Source organism: Crocuta crocuta, unplaced genomic scaffold (genome assembly GCF_008692635.1).
Source record: "Crocuta crocuta isolate KB4526 unplaced genomic scaffold, BGI_CrCroc_1.0 scaffold231, whole genome shotgun sequence".
In the NCBI taxonomy this organism is placed as follows: domain Eukaryota; kingdom Metazoa; phylum Chordata; class Mammalia; order Carnivora; family Hyaenidae; genus Crocuta; species Crocuta crocuta.
The window spans coordinates 4,468,064-4,485,846 of NW_027528357.1; the positions used below are offsets into that span (position 1 = coordinate 4,468,064).

At 40.6% G+C, this 17,783-nt stretch overlaps 1 protein-coding gene across 3 annotated transcripts in view; it reads right to left on the reverse strand.

Moving 5' to 3' along the window:
• MAPRE2 (microtubule associated protein RP/EB family member 2) overlaps positions 1–17,783 on the reverse strand; it is a 158,970-nt gene that overhangs the window by 91,295 nt on the left and 49,892 nt on the right. The window contains exon 1 of one of the 3 annotated variants that reach the window (XM_077753811.1): positions 6,145–6,403. The exons of the other annotated variants lie outside the window; for them this stretch is intronic. Within the exon in view, the coding sequence (XP_077609937.1) occupies positions 6,145–6,263 (119 nt within the window). The 5' untranslated portion in view covers positions 6,264–6,403. Of the gene's footprint in view, positions 1–6,144; positions 6,404–17,783 lie in introns of those variants that run through there. 3 annotated transcript variants of the gene reach the window in all.

Below are 17,783 nucleotides of genomic sequence, written 5' to 3' on the forward strand. Positions count from 1 at the left end.
TTTTAACTCCTAACTCTTCTCTTCTCAAATCTCTTGCTCTTTCCATCTTTTGTTCCAAGTCATGGCCAAAATCTGATTCCTGTGGCATACTCTACCTCTAGCCATATTTTCTTTATTGGATAAACTACACAAAATACACCATCACTAAAAGAAGCCATATCAACTTGACTATCCTATGTATATATCACCACCTTCTCACTTTTAGAAGCAAAAAAAACAAAAAACAAAAAAACATACCTAAAGAATAAAGTTTGTCCTGGTTCAAGTGAGTGAAATTCTAATTAGCCGGAGGAGATCAGACAGTGAAAACACACAAGTTTTGTTTTGTTTTTTTTTTTAAAGTAACCTACTAATAAATTATCTTAGTGGCCTATAAAAACTGTTTAATCTTAGGGCGCCTGGGTGGCTCAATCGGTTAAGCATCTGACTTCAGCCCAGGTCATGATCTCACGCTTCGTGGATTTCAGCCCCATGTCCAGCTCTGTGCTGACAGCTCGGGGCCTGCTTCCGATTCTGTGTCCCCCAATATCTATGCCCTCCCGGGCTTGCACTCTGTCTGTCTCCCAAAAATAAACAAACATTAAAAAAAAAAAAACTGTTTAATCTTATTCCACTATTTTCATTAAAATAAATGATCACCCTTTGGGGATCCATTTAAGAAAAACATTTTGGAGAAATTTCTTTGATTCATACTACAGGTTGAAACATATTTCAGTGCTCGCTTCGGCAGCACATATACTAAAATTGAAACATATTTCAGTTTTTGCCTATGTGAAGTATATACATTTCCATTTTGAAAGAATTTGCTCAGGAAAATACAAATTCTAAGGGCCCTAAATAGTGAGATAAACCCTCAGAATTTTGAAATGAACTAAGATGCAAGGTTCCAATGATACCGACGGGGTGTGTGTGGAGTATTCTAAAGAGTGCTGACCCTGAATGCCAGGAAGAATGAAACTATTCTAACTATATATATTCTAACATATTTCATCATGAAGAAAGATGCTTTTCACAAGAGAGGAACAAATTTTTTTTGTTTGAAGTGGAATGTATACAATTCAAAAGTAAACGAATCTACTTAATCCAGGTTAAAAGCTCAGACTATTCTAGAACCTGCCATCATGAGGATCACCTTCTAGCCGTACAAGGAAGTGGCTCTGGAGCCATATGGAGTGCTCCAGGGAGCTTCATCTGAGAATACCTGTACATTTACTGGCCTTAAATGACTCAGAAGGATCCCTCACAATGAAGGATCCTACACCCTGCTTCTGAGTTTGGGGGGATGAGAATAGTGCCCACTTTATACACTAGCCACCTCTTGAGGTTCTACAGCTAACTATGACCTGGGCTTCTGCAAATACAGAAGTCACTGTCTGACCTAAACTGCCAGTCCTGTTAAGGAACAAAGCTGCACTGGCTGCTTCTAATCCAGGGAAGATGACTCCAGTCAGGAACCTATACCTAGATCTCTAGGGCAGGGCTCGAGAATTTGCTCAGGGCAAACGGAGTATTCTCTAGCCCTCTAGGGTGGAGCACTGGAGGACTCCCCATTTCCTTCTAACTCCCATTTCAAAACAGGAGAGCAATGCCAGCATGCACTTCTGTTTTCATTATGCTGTTTTTCCATTAGCCTTCAATTTTCAAGTTCTGACTACCCTGCCTGCCTTTCAATGCCTCTGCCTTATCTTCCACTACCGCCCAACATGCACACCTTGTCAGGCCAATGAAAATTCTGATTCTAAAGCCTATACTCCTTTCACCAAAATGTTTGGTCTTCTGAAGTGTTCTTTAGTTTCCTAGAGCACACTGGCTTTGAGGGGATCTTTTTCGACTTTGAGTCCCTGAGGACTGAGGAAATGCAAACCACTTCTGCTATTAGATCAAGCCAAATATTCACAACAAGGTAAATCTGTTACACAAGGAGTTGCTGATATGTCGGACTTTGCTCCAACTCAAGGTCCTTAAGGGGCATCTAGCTCAGACCTTGGGCCAGAGTACACTCTCAGAAATTTGTCGAATTGTCTAAACCAAATGGAATATTTAGATTAGTCCCAATATTTCCCCTCCATTAATCTAAGGCATCATTCATCGAAGCTTCAAGAGGTCCTCTCGATACAGAAAAGATACTGCATATTGAAATCAACGTCCTCAGTTCAGAAGACCATCTCCAGCCACTGCTGGGCTAGGACAGTGCCCTGTAAACAGATACAACCAGTGACAACCACTACTGAATACGGATGCGCATCTCAACACAGATGCCCAGAAGACCAACCCCTTAGCAGAAGTTCTGACAACCCCGAAGAGAAGTTAAAAATTAGGCACCTAATAGAAACCATCAAGTGATCCATTACTTTTTACAAATGTGAAGAAAAACATGAAGGACCAAAACCACTCTTTCTGAAAAGTTCCTATGACAAGTAAACCCAGACGATACTATTATGTACCCAATAGACAAGCGAAGCTAGACGTTCGCTGTCTGCAGCGGCTGTCGCGGGGAGTAAGGACTGGAAATCTACATTCTGATCCGAGCGAGCCATGGTACGACAGCCTCTATTAAACGGAACATGCCTTCATAACTCTTTTATACACATGCAGTATTTTTTATTTTTCTTAAGAGTTCATTTTTCAAAAATGGCAATGTTGGGTGGGAGAGCCAAGGTCTGAGGCTTAAATGTTAAGTTTTGCCTTTCTTTACAGTCCCCTTCCTGGGGCCAAGTCTTTTTTTTTTTTTTTTTTTTAAAAATTCAGAAACATATGCTACTGTAGTTGCATGTCCAAACAACCATGTGGAAATAGTCCCCTGGACTTATACATTCATTCTTAAAAGACTGGAGTATGCAAACAAAGATGCAGTGGGCAGAGAGCCAGTTAATAAATCTCATTTCCTACTAGCATCTGCATGAAACAGAGCTACAGGGAGTAGCTTCTCCAGGGAGAGCCAGAGCACGACTCATTCGCTCTGTGAATTAAACAGTGTCACCTCAGATGGCCCACACCACATTTATTTTTTAAGCAGCTCTTAAAATATATGGATTTCTAGTGCTCATAAATGCACTGAGGAAGCTGGGTCTAAGGCAATCACACAGTAGTGAACATGAACGGTGGAAACATCCACACAGCCCTGCTGAGCCATTTTTGCACTGGCTCCTTTCAACTGAAATTACTAATGAGAATAATTTCCAAAAGGTAACTTGCTCTTCCCATCAAAGTGCACAAGGGTTTCAATAATGGTGTACCACCCTCTCCCATCCAGGCTATAAAAATGGGCTTGGTTTACACAAAGAGATACCTGGATGAAGATAATCTGGGTCATGAACCATATTTGACCCTTATCTATAAACAATCTAGTGCAAATGTCATGACAATAATGTCTCTTACTGGGAAGAGTGACCATTTGCCCACTCGTCGGTGCTGGCAAGAACAGTGCTGTTTCCTAGTGTCCTCTCCTCTCCTCACCTCTGCTGGCTCTTGTCCTGGAGCTCCTGGAAGATCCCTTTTCAGTACTAATGTCATTCTTCTTGTATTTACATAGATCTTTTAAGAAAGTCTTTGTTTTAAATGGCTGAAGCTAACGAGCAAATACAGAAAATAAAGCCAAAGGTAAGGGAACCGCTTAGTCAGCAAACGAGTCAGGAAAAGAATTCCCTCTCATCAATCCCAGGGCTCTGGCCTTACCCAGGCATTCCATGGGACTCAAAGAGAACTCTTAGGCACATATAATTTTTGAGGGCTATAATGAACCCACCACCAAAGTAGACTTTATTTGGTTAAATCTCTCTACTTGGGCTTCCACAGTACCTTCCAAGTCTCCTCGGCAATTACATGGCAATATTATTCCAGTCTCAGAATGCCAAAGTAATTATGGAACACTTCCTGGATAGAAAAATGTCTCACATTTTTCCTTCCCCTATGCCCCTCCAAAAAAATACATGGTAGTTATACTACATTGGCCATCCACTTTGAAAGGAAAGCAGATCAAAGACAACATAAGGTGTGTCTGTCTTAGCAGACACCCTTTGTATAATTTAATACCAATGCCACTTTGGAGGATTCCTTCCTCATTTAACCTATGACATCTCTCACTATGGTGTCCAGTAATCCTATTACATAAAATACAAATGCAATAATGCTATTACTGACTTCAGAATTTGTCCAGTCAGATCTTCTTTAAATTCAGTTTTTTTTTTCATAGAATTTCACGTACCTTTACAGGGACTCAAAACAAATTGGAAATAATTTAGGACATGGGAATAACTTAGATTGAATTTAAAAGGTAAATAAGATTTCATTTTATAGCAACAGCTTGTCACCAAAAGGTAATATTTAGCCTTTCCGCCAAGTAATTTTCCATTGCCATTTCAAGTTTGTTTATATGACTAATAAAACCCAACTAGGCAACTTCCTTTGGCGTATGTGGTAAAATTCGAACTCTGTCTTACAAGCAACTGCTGCTTATGTGGAAGAGATTAAATCATTTAAGAAACAAGAGCTTCAAATGTACTACCTGTGAGAACAGTTTAAAGAAGTGAGGTTTAAAAGCAATTCAGGGTTTGGGTTTTTGTTTTTCAACTCTATTTTAGGCTTTGGAATGTTCACAGGGAAAGGTGGATGAGTAAGGGAGAGAAGGGACCCAATGTTCCAATCACAAGGATCTCCAAAAGGAGACAGTCCCAGAAGTTGTGGACCAATTTTGGTTTATATAAAGAGAATAACAAGTGCTTGGAATCTGTAAGGATGCCATGTCAACCTCTTAGCCGGAACCATAAGGCATGAGATTTTGGTGACCTCATGGGCATGGCCAAAATTAACTCCAAGTATTTACATAACTGCCAGAGATGACAGGGCAAAGGTTGCTTATAAAAAAAATTTTTTTTAAGTCAGCAAATAGGGTTTCCTTGGTCAAAGAGAGAGGAAGAGGGGTGCTCTTGGTCCTATTTTGTAATTATGTCATATTTATACACACCACTGAATACTCTACCCACAATACCATCTGAACAAACGTTTAGATGAAGGCATTAAAAAAAAAGTTATTTCCTGTTGCTCACTAGCTGAGAGGATGCGCTTTAGAGGTATGTGGGCTCTGCCTCAAAGCAAAAGCATTGTTAGTGGTTATCAAGGTAACATTTAAAAATAACTACCCTAGTACAAAAGAACTTCAGAGGAAATAGAAGGGAAGCTATCAGTCTCCCCTCAGGTCTGGCCTTGAGCTGCATTAGACCCTAGCTGCATTCTCCATTACATTGTTATCCTATCAAACAATGCAAACAATTTTAATGAGCTTATCTACTGGAACATACTGCCAGATATGCTAATGTAAAAATGATGCCAACCCTACAGTCCGACTCATTAATCAAACAGCGCACAATACAATGACCAAGATCAGTCCCATCCTCAAATCAGACCTCAGCAAAACAGCAGGCATTACCTTCCTACTGTTTAAACAAGGGCGGGCTCCCCCGCCCATGCGGAGGCTATAAACTCCTAAGAAAATGCATAACGGCCCCAGGTTTTCCTCAGGTCCTTTGCAGTCCAGTCTCTTTCTAATAAACCACGGGTTCTATGGAGAAAATTTTGGTGAATGTCTGACACGGTGACCTCTGCTGTCAATCCTGGCGCCAATCAGCGAGCAGAATTCTTACAAAGCTCCATCAATCTGGTGGTTTAACATCACAGACTGCAGCTTAATCTAGAGGATTCCATCTTTCCTGCACACACACCAGGGCAAGCGCGAACATTTTTCTCGCCATCCTCCCGTTCGTTCTCTGCCTTTAGGCACAGCCTACCCAATGGTTCCTTTCAAATCTCAAGGAAAGGAGGAAAGGAAGTGCTACAGCCTGTCTCCCTTTGGAGAAGGGAACAAATTGCTTGCATTCTGACCAGTGTGGAAGGAAGGCGATGGAAAGAGACCCCTCGCAGGCAGCAAACCTATTCACAAAACGCTCTCCATCTGCAATCATGAAGCCTCAATGCACGGCTCACATGACACATGGAAACAGACAGCAAACGACCGCAGGCGCCCTCGTGAACGCACGTCTGCAGCCCGGTCCGGGCGCAGTGTCCGCTCCATTATATAACGGGCCGGATTTCCGCGCGCCCCCGCCGAGCTCCCCCGCCCGGCGCCACTCCCGGTGCCAGCCCCATTACCTGTAGGAACGCTCCCCGCGCACTGTGTGCTTCCGGAAAGGAATGATGGTCCCGTTATCCTGGATGATGTCGTTGTTGTTCTCGCCATTTGGGGACAGGGTTTGGGTCGGACCAGGCATTGGCGCACTCCCGAGGTAGGGAACAAACCGCGGCGGGCTGGCTGGTGAGGAAGGTGGCTGCGTCTCGTCTTCCCGCTCGCCTGCTCCTCGCGCAGACCTCGCCTGCCGTCTGCTCGCTGGCTCCCTTCTCCCAGCTCGGCTCCCGCCCCGCCCTCCTGCGTCCCGCCCTCCCCGCTGCTGACGTCAAAGCGCCGGCAGCAGCACCGGGTCACGTGGCCAGGCCGGTCACCATAGCAACCCGCTAACTCATCACCTCGCCTCAATTCGCACTGGGCCGAGGCGTGACCATGCCAGCAGCTCCAGGCAGGCACCGGGGCAGGCCTACATCTGGCATGTAAAACCCCAGGCCACCCCTAGCCCCCCTCACAGACTCGCCTCGTCTGAAAACCAGCTCTTCCTCTAACCATTTCCTTTCCGACCCGTGCTCCAACTGCAGCTGTGTACACAAAAGAACGATTCAGGCAGAGGGGTGTGGGAGACCCTTTAACTCCTTCAATACCAAGTTCTTACAGCATTCAAATTAAGCTCGGCTTGGTTTAAAAACATATACATGTAGAAAGATCTGGTGGCCTGCTCCTAGAAAATGTTCACCTTTCCAGCTTCCTCCCCCATTCTTTCAACAGCAGCAACCTCCTTCCCAAAAGAAGCCCCAAAGCTGAAAACCTAAGAGAAAGCTGTTTTTCCTTCTCATCACTGTAACCTTTCCTTTAGTAATGTGAAGATTAAAGGCTGCAAATTAAGAGATTTTCTGCACAAAAGAATTCTCAAAAGAGAGTTTAAAAGAACAGCCACCATTTTAGAACATGATGGTTACCCAAGACCTCCCAATACAAATTCTTAAACTGCCTCTTAATACCAATAATTAGCTTGTCATTTATTTTATTTTCATTTGAATTAGACAAGTCAACACTTACTTTAGTATGTGGAAGCTCTCAACGTTCTAGTTGTTCCATATCATTGCAATGCAGTTTTCAAATGCACTGCCTATGAGACAAGTACTATTATCATCACCCCTATTTTAAAATGAGTAGACTAGTGAGATTAAGTAACTTGCTCAAGGTCACAGAGCTAGGAAGTGGTGAACTGGAACATCAAAATGACATGCTTTTATCAATGCAATTGGACAGTACTGATCTATATTTAATGTGAGCTCATAAATATAGATCAAGGTAACAATCAAGTACTTTATGTACATTTGCAACATGACCACTGTGAACAGAGCTGTGAGCAGAATTGCTAGTACTAGGCAGTCAATGGATTAGATTATAAACTCTCAATAGACCCCAGATGCATCCATTGCTTTCCTTCAGAGAAGGGAAGAAGAGTTTAAAGAATTCTCTGCTTATCAGAAGTGGTCTCTGACCTTTTGTGGGGTAAGAAGGGAAGAACCAGGGTATAAAAAACAGCATAAATGTATGTAGCAGAAAGTACTAGGCTATCTGGCTCATCCTTTCACATCACTGTATGGTTCATCAGGTTTATCATTTTGTGGTATAGACATTAAAACACACACACACACACACACACACACACACACACAACTTTGTCTTTCCTGACAATTCTCCAGTGTATCTCCCTGGTAATAAGTTATTTCTGGCACCAAGCTTCTAGATTTAGAATCAAATAGTTCACAACCCAGATGGTAATGATAATCTCAAACAAGAGTTTTTTTGTTTTCTTTTTTTTTTCTATTTTATATTCTTCTTTGGGGCTATGTTTTAGAGATTTTTGGTTTCTGCTTTTCCAGGGAACTAGTAGTGTACAAGTGGATTTTTTTTTATCCATTTCTCTGCTTACATGAGATTTTTCCCCCTCATACAGTACTGACTTAAGACTTGCAAGGCACACAGATAAACAGACCTAAGTACAAGAGATATACAGCAAGCTTCACATTGTACCCTGAGCAAAAGAGGCTTGAGAGTGTAGTCATTGCTACAAAGATCCACAGTTCCTCTTACTATTTCTGTTACTGGTCCCACCGTTGTCAATTTCCTTACGAATTTGTTCCCTTTCACCAAAGCTTCCTCTTTCTTTGGGGATAGTCTGAAGGCTAAAAGCACAGTCTACAAATCAAGTATTTAATGTTTTTAGAGTACATCCTTTCATTTTGGGTTCTTTAGTAGAGCCTACTTCTCCATGATCCCATACTGAAGTAATAGTTGGTGTTATCATGGGGACTAAATTTGTCAGAATTTGAATGTATAGCCAGCTCATTGACTATCCCAATTTATTTTGTGGAAATTATAGTCCCACTGTTTCTATGCTGCTTATGAAGGAGAGGACTATGGCCAAGAATTTGGGTTGATGGGCTAAAAGGGAGGGGTAGTGAGTCAGGTAAAGGAGGTATCTAAGAGTCCTTGTAAATCTTCTTCTAAGACTGCTGTGAGCCATGATACTATAAAGGGATCCAGAGAGCTCCAGAGACCTGTGATTACCTTCTGAGACACTGGGGTAACCGGGGTAATAGTTTGAAAATACTAAACAGATGTGTTTTCATTCCTTTCCCCATAAATCAAGTAGCCTGGCAGCCATTCTCCCGTTTAGCCCTAGGGAAAAGGAGAGGGCAAATTCCACTTTGGGAAGGAGGATGTAGGATACAGGGAAACTGTAAGAAAAGGCAGGAAGGGCGAAGGAAGAGTCTACCCCTTCCAAACCCGATTGAGTATAAGGAAGAGGAGATGAAAGGAGGAAACAGCACATCCCCAAAGAGAGATGTTACAGAGGTTTCGTTTTGTTCTCAGCCTTAGAGACTTACTTTGACCTCCTTTCCCATTTGAGACTCTGACAAATAACCACCTCAACAAGTATCTCCCCAACACTTCCCTCCCCAAGCAAGGTACAGTCCCAGCACAATAAAGACTAAGGTCAGTGGCATGGTATGGGTAGGTGGAAGGGCCAGGGAGAAGGACATCTAAAAAACTGAACCATCACCCAAGAGATGGAGCTATTCAAAGACAGTCTAAACTCTAAGAGGTTAGAATTTTGTGAATTGGCAAGTTTAAAACCATTTGTTTTCCTACCTCTCACCAGGGTAAGAACTACCACATAGATCAATTATAGAAAAAATAATCATGCAAAAGCATCTATGAACATCTCATTATGGACTAAGGTTTTGTGTTATGTACATAGGTGTTTCTAAAATAAAATATATGCAGACCATTGTATTACATCTCCAACTGCCCCATGGAGAAATGGCTCCTCTCACCAAACATCAGGATTAAAATTGGGCCTCTGGAGCCAGGCAGACATGGTTCCCCTGCCTGGTTTCTCTACCTGCTAGCTGGCTATGTGACCAGAACAATTTACTTTGAACCTTTAAGATTTAGTTTCCTCACCTTCCTCACCTAGAAAGTAGGTGTAATAATACTGTTTTCATATGGTTGCTGTGCAGATTAAGTTACAGAATATATTTAAGGCAGTTAACACTGTGGCTGGCATATGACAAGTACTCTTTAGCGGTAAATGTTATTTTAAAATAACATGTAAGGGGGCGCCTGGGTGGCTGAGTCAGTTAAGTGTCCGACTTTGGCTCAGGTCATGATCTTATGGTTCATAAGTCTGAGCCTGGCATGAGGCTCTGTGCTGACAACTCAGAGCCTAGAACCTGCTTCATATTCTGTGTCTCCCTGTCTCTCTCTCTCTCTCTCCCTCTCTCTCTCTCTCTCTGCCCTTCCTCTGCTCATGGTCTGTCGCTCTCTCAAAAATAAACATTAAAGAAATAAAATAATATGTAAGGCATATTCTTGTATATTAGAAACTGGCACAATAGGGAAAGTCCTGGACTTTTCCTCGAGGAACTCACAGGGTTGTAGTGTCCAAGATAAAAATACCAACAATTATAATACAACATAATGCTGTAAAAATGGTACCAAATAGGGTGACATAAACCCATAGAAGATGAGCACCTAATTTAGAACGGAAATTAGGAAGTCGGTCTGAAAAGTTTCCCCAAGGAACTATCGCCTAAACGTAGGATGACTAAAATAATATGTAAGTCATTATTATACCTTTTTTTGTTCACTTCCTATGTGCAAGATAGAATATAAGATCCTTTAGGGTAGGAGCTCCAACTCTTTTGTTCCCTGCTATCTCTGCAGCTCCTAGAATGGAGCCTGGCAGGTAGTAGGCACTAAATGAATACCCAATTCCTTCAGTTATTCAATATCTGATTTGATTCTCACAAAAACCCTAATGACAAAATGGAGGCAAAAAGAGGAAAAGCCACTTGTCCAGTATTGGCCCAATTTCTTGGCCCAAAAGTTCATATGCTTATCCATTAGGCTGTATTGCATTAAAAGAGAATGGTAGTGTAGTGGGAGGATAAAGGATTTCTCAGGCAGATACACTTAGGTACAGAGGTAGAAAAGGGAGTGAGGTCTCTGGGAAACAGCAATTTGTTTAGTGTGGACCAAGAGCAGAGTACACAGCAGCAAAAGATAGGGCAAGGACCAGGTATAGACAGGTGCCATGACCCAGTGAAGGAGCTTGCCCTTAATTCTGAAGGTGTTTTAGAAGCACGAAGTGCTGTAGGGAGAGAAATTAATGGTGCAATTTGTGGATCGCAAAGGCCTGATGCTGGTTGTAGTGTGGAGAATACTGGAGAAAGCTAACATGAGCCAGACAGCAATAAAGCCCTCAACTAAACCAGCGGCCAAGGGGCTGTAGAAGAAAGCACAGATCTGAGCTGTTTGGAGGGTAGAATTGTTAGGATTTTCCAACTAACTGGGTGTGGGCACCATCACTGATGGAGATTAAGGGTGGTTAGTGAAGGAGAACGACATTTCAAATGAATTCCAAGTTTATGGCTTGGGTGAACAAACAGGTAATGGGATCCTTTATCAAGCTAGGAAATTACAGATTGAATTGCCCTTCTGAGCTGTCAAGGTGTTTGTATATAGAGAAGTACCTCTAGGACACCTGAGTGGTTAAGAATGAGTGGTTACTGGGTTTCACACATAGTGGGTGTTCATTAAATATTTATCGAATAAAGGAATATATGGGTCCTTGAATTTATTTGGTATGCTTGACTTGGAGATACATAGGATTTGGAGGAAATTATCTCAAAAATGATCATTGAAGATGTAGGTATTGGTGCCCTCAGAGTGAAAGAGAAGGCTCAGCATGGAACTCTTTAAAAACCCAGGAATAAAAGAGAAGCCTGCAAAGACAGGGGGATTTTGCTTGGTGGGGCAAATCAAAGAGGCAGTGGTTTCACTGTGCCCAGAGGAGACACTAATTTCAAAAAGAAATCTCTCAGGACAAATGTCACAAAGTTTGAATCATAGAAGGGCAGAGAAGGGTTTATCAGATTTGAGGTCTTCTCAAAAGGTATTTTTAAGAAGTTGGACTGCAGATCAGACCCATTAATTATTACTGAAGAAAATAAAGAAATAATCAAGCATGGAGAACTGTAATTCTCTGCAAAATCACTAATATTCTGACTAAACCAAGATATTCAAAGAAGGAGGAAATAGTAAATCAAGGTTCATACATAGTGTTGGCAACTAACAGGAATCAACAAGTATTTGCACTAAAAAGTTTCCAGCAATATTGGAGGGGCCAATATGTTCATTAATGAGCATGTGTTAAGCACCAGATGAACTGACTGACCCTTCCTGTAAGCCCCCATTCTAGTGGGGTCATGACCCACATCCCAACAAAATGATAAAACATATTTAAAATGCATGTTTAGGAACAGGATTACTAAGTCAGACCCAGAGGACACAGAGCCATGAGAGTAACAAGCAAGAAAAGGAAACCATGGGATGTCTCAAACACAGGCCCACTCAAGGAAGAGCAACCTGGGCACCAACACAGATTTTAATTTTCAGAGTTCCTAGGCTATAGCACAATCACCTTTCCCTAGAGACTTCGGCCAGCAAGCACTTGGTCTACTTCTCTAACACGTGAAGTTCTTCTAGGACAGGGATTTTGTACTATCTTGTATTTGAGAAATCAAGAAGACTATCCAGAGAAGATCTGAAATTATTAGCTAGGAATGGATGTTAATCCTGATTCTCTCCCAAAGCCCTTACTCATCACAAATGCCTTTTCCAGGTGAAAACGTATTCACTGAAGCTGATAATCGCTGCTGTCAAAGGCATTCACAGCTGTCACACCACTTTAGATGGGGGGCTTCCTTAGATTGTTATCACCTCCGAATGCAGACAGAAGATTCCACTTAGCAGTCACACTGCTGCCCTGGGACAAGTAATTTCTCCCATGTGTATGTCCTAGGACGTTTTCCAGTAGAGAATGACAGAGACAAGTTATCAATCAATAGCTTAAAAATATGCTCCACATCCAAAATAATAGCAGGGGAATATACAATGTGCCAGCCAGTAGTGCTAGTCCTGAATTGCATTGGTGGCATAGAAATGTATTTGGGATTGATTCTTTCTCACTACTTTTAATCCCAAGGCATGGAAGATTTTCATTAGTTCTTTCTTTAGATCTGATGAGAATTTTATGGTATGTAGATGCCTCCTGATTTTTAGTAATAGCCTTTTACTTAAAATTAGTGAATAAGGTTCCCCCCCCATGAAGCCCCCTTTAAAGACACTTAAAAGGTGTGCTCATTCATGACTGACTTTTGAGATTATTTGTCCTTGATTCCTTACCAGCCATATGTATCGCTATTTTGATATATTCATATAGAATTTTGCAATCCTCCTCCCTATCTGCTGGCAAAATAGCAAGGTTTCCATAATGTCAAAACACAGAACATGCCACTGCCCAAGATGTCTTGTGTGTTGGAATTTTCTGATGTGCATTTCCTTGGATTTTCTCAAGCTTGGATGTAATTCTGTGGAATAATTCATAGACCATGATGGGAATGCAATTTAAAAACACTCAGAGCATTATGATTTCTGTAATCATTCAATCAAATCTGTGCAATGTGAGGTTTCAGTCTATTAAATAAAAATGTGCTTTTGAATTATACCAGCTGGCTAAATTTAAGAGCCTTAAATATGTTTTCCATGAAAATACAATGTGATAAATGCTATTATTGAAAAATGTATTAAGTATCCCAGAAATATGGAAACAAAAGTAACCATGCCTGGGGAAAAAGGTAAAGCTTCACCCAAGGCAGTGATATTTTTACCAGGGCTCATTCATTCAACAAATATTTACAGAGTACCTATTATGTGCCAGGAACAATTCTAGGTATTGAAAATACAGAAATTAACAAAAATAGACAAAATTCCCTGCTCTCATGGAACTTACACTTGGGTGAATGTGTATGTCATGGAGTTGAGGGGATAGTCAGAAGAGAGGAGTTCAGAAAGATAACAGAGGGACCAGAATGTGCAGGGCTTTGAATGGCCATCGTAAAGACTTCCACTTAAAACCAAAGTTAGAAACTATGTATTCGTAGTTGCGTTAGCAGCATCTGCTCACACAGATGTGGAATACTAACAAGACAACAATAGCAATAGCAATACTTAATGTTTACTGACTACTTTTTAATGGGCCAAGTACTAGTCTTTAGTTGAACAGGTACTTTTAATCATCAGAAGTTTATGAGGAAGGAGTGATTTTAAATCTCACATGTCAGAGAAGGTAACTAGTTAAAAATAACTTAGCCTGATCACCAGCCAGGAAGTGGCAAAGCTGGGCAGGAACATACCTGCCAGATGTCAGAGTAGTCATTCTCATTCACTAACAACAGCTTGCCTTCCACTGGAGGCTGATAAAACCTGGGGATGAGAATGCAGAAACTAAGGTTGGAGAGTAGCAGGGACGAGATAGCAGAAGGACATAGAGGCAAGAGAATGTAGATTGCTGCTCTGAAGGCAATTAATTTGGTCAAGGGAGTAAGGAGGTAAAGCCAGAAAAAGGCTGAAGGCAGGGACAGCAGGGACGGGGTGGGAAGTTGTGCCGAACAGCACTATCCATGGGAAGGGGTTGGAAGAAGTGGAAGGATAGAAGTTGAAAATTATGGTTAAGGAAAAGGTGGGGTGGGGTGTGGTAGGAAGAGATAACCAGGATTTGGGGTTAGCAGTATACATGATTAATAGAGACAAAGGATTTTCTTACCCTTTATTGAATGTAATTAACTTTTTCCTCCCCCCTGAGTAAACCTCAACTATCAATGTCCATTTCTTTGCTCTCTTCTGGAGGGGCGAAGACAACAGGCACTTTTTTTTTTGATACTTGTTTCCAAAGTTAAAATCTGCTTTCATTTTCACTGTGCCAAGATCGTTATAATTCAACCATCCAGCTATAGACATGATTATTTGAGTGCTCTCATGGAAATGTGTCTGAGTCCAAGTTCATGAAATTCTTTTATTTCCTTCCCCTATTTTATTTCCATCTTAACTAAAGCACATCTTGTTAAATTGAAGGGACAAAAGTCATCTTGGGCTCAACTGTGTGGTAAGAGAAATGATGAGACTGTAGGTACAATTGACAAATAATCTTCCAGAAGGCCTCAGAAGTTTTCAAGAGAGGATTTCCTTAGGGCTCCCAAAAGTCAACTCACCTATTTGGCTTTATTTCTGATTTGATTTTAGGAAGTTCAGACGGAGTGAAGAGACTCATTAATTTAAATGTGAAGCTAGGAGGCAGCCAGAACTCAGGCCACCAGCAGCAACCAGGGACATTTTGGGAGGGTGGGGCTTCTCTGTCAAGTATGATGTACATGACAGCAGAGCTGTGGCTCATGGATGTCTCCTCTACAGAGTGTCAAGAGAACATGAGGCCAGCAGCTGGGAAGCAGTGTGAGTAATGGAAGAGAAATTCCCCAATTTCTGACCTCATCCAAATAAAATTTTTAAGAAGAAAATTAAAGAAGCTTAGTTCATTAAAAAAAGAAGAAGAATGCAACTGGAAATCATGAAGACTGTTTCTATCAGAAATGTTTTAATTAGAGCTTATACTGTGTTTAATCAAGAGCTCATAAGGCCAAGTACCTTCATGTCCTTAATTCGAATTCACTGAACATCTACAGAACATGAACATGAAGGGCCCAACTACAAAGTAGAGCACATGAAAACAAAGGGTCACCTTCAGCTAGCTTCCATTTGATTCTATATGAAGTTATCAGATTCTTAGGAAAAACAAAAGGATCTTAGGCTCAACAACATGGAAAACCACAATGAGTTAATAATCAGTTGACAGAGCTCCAATCAATTCTTTGGATTAGATCTCCTCCAAGGCTTACATCTCATACTTTCCCCCAAGCACTTAAATTCCAGTCTTCAGGGAGGATCCTATCAGCCTTTCAGGATGCAATGGGATCATTATAAACAAAAAGCGATGGCATGCCTAGTGAAATTTTATTACTTTTTATCTTTCCATCCTTCTGGGAACTATTCCTTCAAACCTTGTGATACTGAGTTTGACAGTTATAATATTCCATATTCCTGGCCCTAAGGTTCAGAGTTAGGCCTATGATCAAGCTATTTAGAATACTCTAGCTTTAAAAAACATTAAAGCTGCAGTGTATGTGTGTGTGTGTGTGTGTGTGTGTGTGTGTGTGTACACACACATGCATATGCTTGTACTTGGGGTAGGGCAGAGATAATAGCCTCCTTACTAAAGATAGCACTCTAGAATTGAGAAAATATTGCATAAGTTGTTAAGCAAGAAATAAAAGGCATCCAAATCTGAAAGAAGTAAAACTGTGGCCCATGACATGATATTACATATGAAAAATCCCAAGGACTCCATGAAAAACCTGTTAGAATAAATGAATTCAGTAAACTTGCAGGGTATAAAAATCAGCATACAGAAATCGTTGCATTTCTAGATACTAATCAACTATCAGAGAAATTAAGAAAGCATTTCTAATGAGATCAAAAAGAATAAAATACCTAGGAATAAACTTAACCAAAGTAGGTCAAAAACCTGTACCTTTAAAACTATAAGATACTGATGAAAAAACTGAAGACACAGATATTCCATACTCATGGATAATATTGTTAAAATTTTCATACTATCCTAAGCAATCTACACATGCAATGCAATCCCTATAAAAGTTCCAATGGAATTTTTCAGACAAATAAAAACAGAAAATTCAACTTTTATAGGAAACTACAAAAGATTCAGAATAGACAAAGCAATCCTAAGGACAAAGCTGGAGGCATCACACTTCCTGAGGTCAAACTAGATTACAAAGCAGTAGTAATCAAAACAGTATGGTACTGGCACAAAAACAGACACATAGATCAGTGGAATAGAATGGAGAGCCTAGAAATAAACCAATATACACAGGATTAATTTATGACAAAGGAGGCAAGAATATATAATGGGGAAAGAACAGTATCTTCAGTAAACGGTGCTGGGAAAATTGGACAGCTATATACATTAGAATGTAGCTGGACCCCTACATCATACAGATAAATGCCTAATAGATTACATACTTAAACAGAAGACCTAAAACCTTAAAACTCCTAGAGGAAAACATAGGGGTTAAGCTCCTTGGTATCAGTCTTGGCAATTATTTGTTGGATTTGACATGAAAGCAAAGTCAACAAAAGCAAAAACAAACAAGTGCGACTACATCAAACTAAAAACCTCCTGTATAACAAAGGAAACAATCAATAAAATGAAAACAACCATTAAATTAGAAAATATTCGCAAGTCATATTTGCCAAGGTGTTAATATCCAAAACACATAAAGAACTCTTACAATAGCAAAAAAAAAAAAAAAAAAAAAAAATCTGATTTTAAAAATAGAGGGGAACTCAAGACACATTTTTCCAAAGATGATATACAAATGACCAACAGATACTTGTAAAAGTGCTCCACATCACTAATTATGAAGGAAATACAAATCAAAACCACAATGAGGTTATCACCTCACACCTATTAGAATGGCTAGTATCAAAAAGACAAATGTTGGCAAGGATGTGGAACAAAAGGAATCCTCATCCATTGTTGGTGAGACCGTAAATTGGTACAGCCACTCTGGAAAGTAGTATGGAGTTTCCTCAAAACGTGAAAAATACAGGCACCATATGATCCAACAATTCTACTTCTGGGTTGTTATAGGAAGAAAATGAAAAAAAAAAAAAAAACAACCTGAAAACTATCTGCACTGCCACATTCATAACAGCATTGTTCACAATGGCTAATACATAGAAGCAACCTAAATGTACAAGGACACATGAATGGATAAAACAACAACAACAACAACAAAACCAACCATAATAACATTTCCCCCCAGATTGGAATAGTATTCAGCCATAAAAAAGAAAGATCTCTTGCCATTTGGGACAACATGGACAGACCTTGAGGGCGTATGCAAAGTGAAAAAAGTAATAAAGAGCAATACCAAATGATCTTACTTATTTGTGGAATCTAAACCAACCAGCCAACCAACCAACCCCCTAAACAGAGATACAGAGAATAGTTTGGTGGTTACCAGAGGTGAGGGTTGAGAGGTAGGTGAGTGGGTGAAGAGAGCCCAAAGGTACAAACTTCCAGTTATAAAATAAGTCCTGAGAATATAATGTACAACATGGTGACAATTGTAATACTGTATTACACATTTCAGAGTTGAGGGAGTAGACT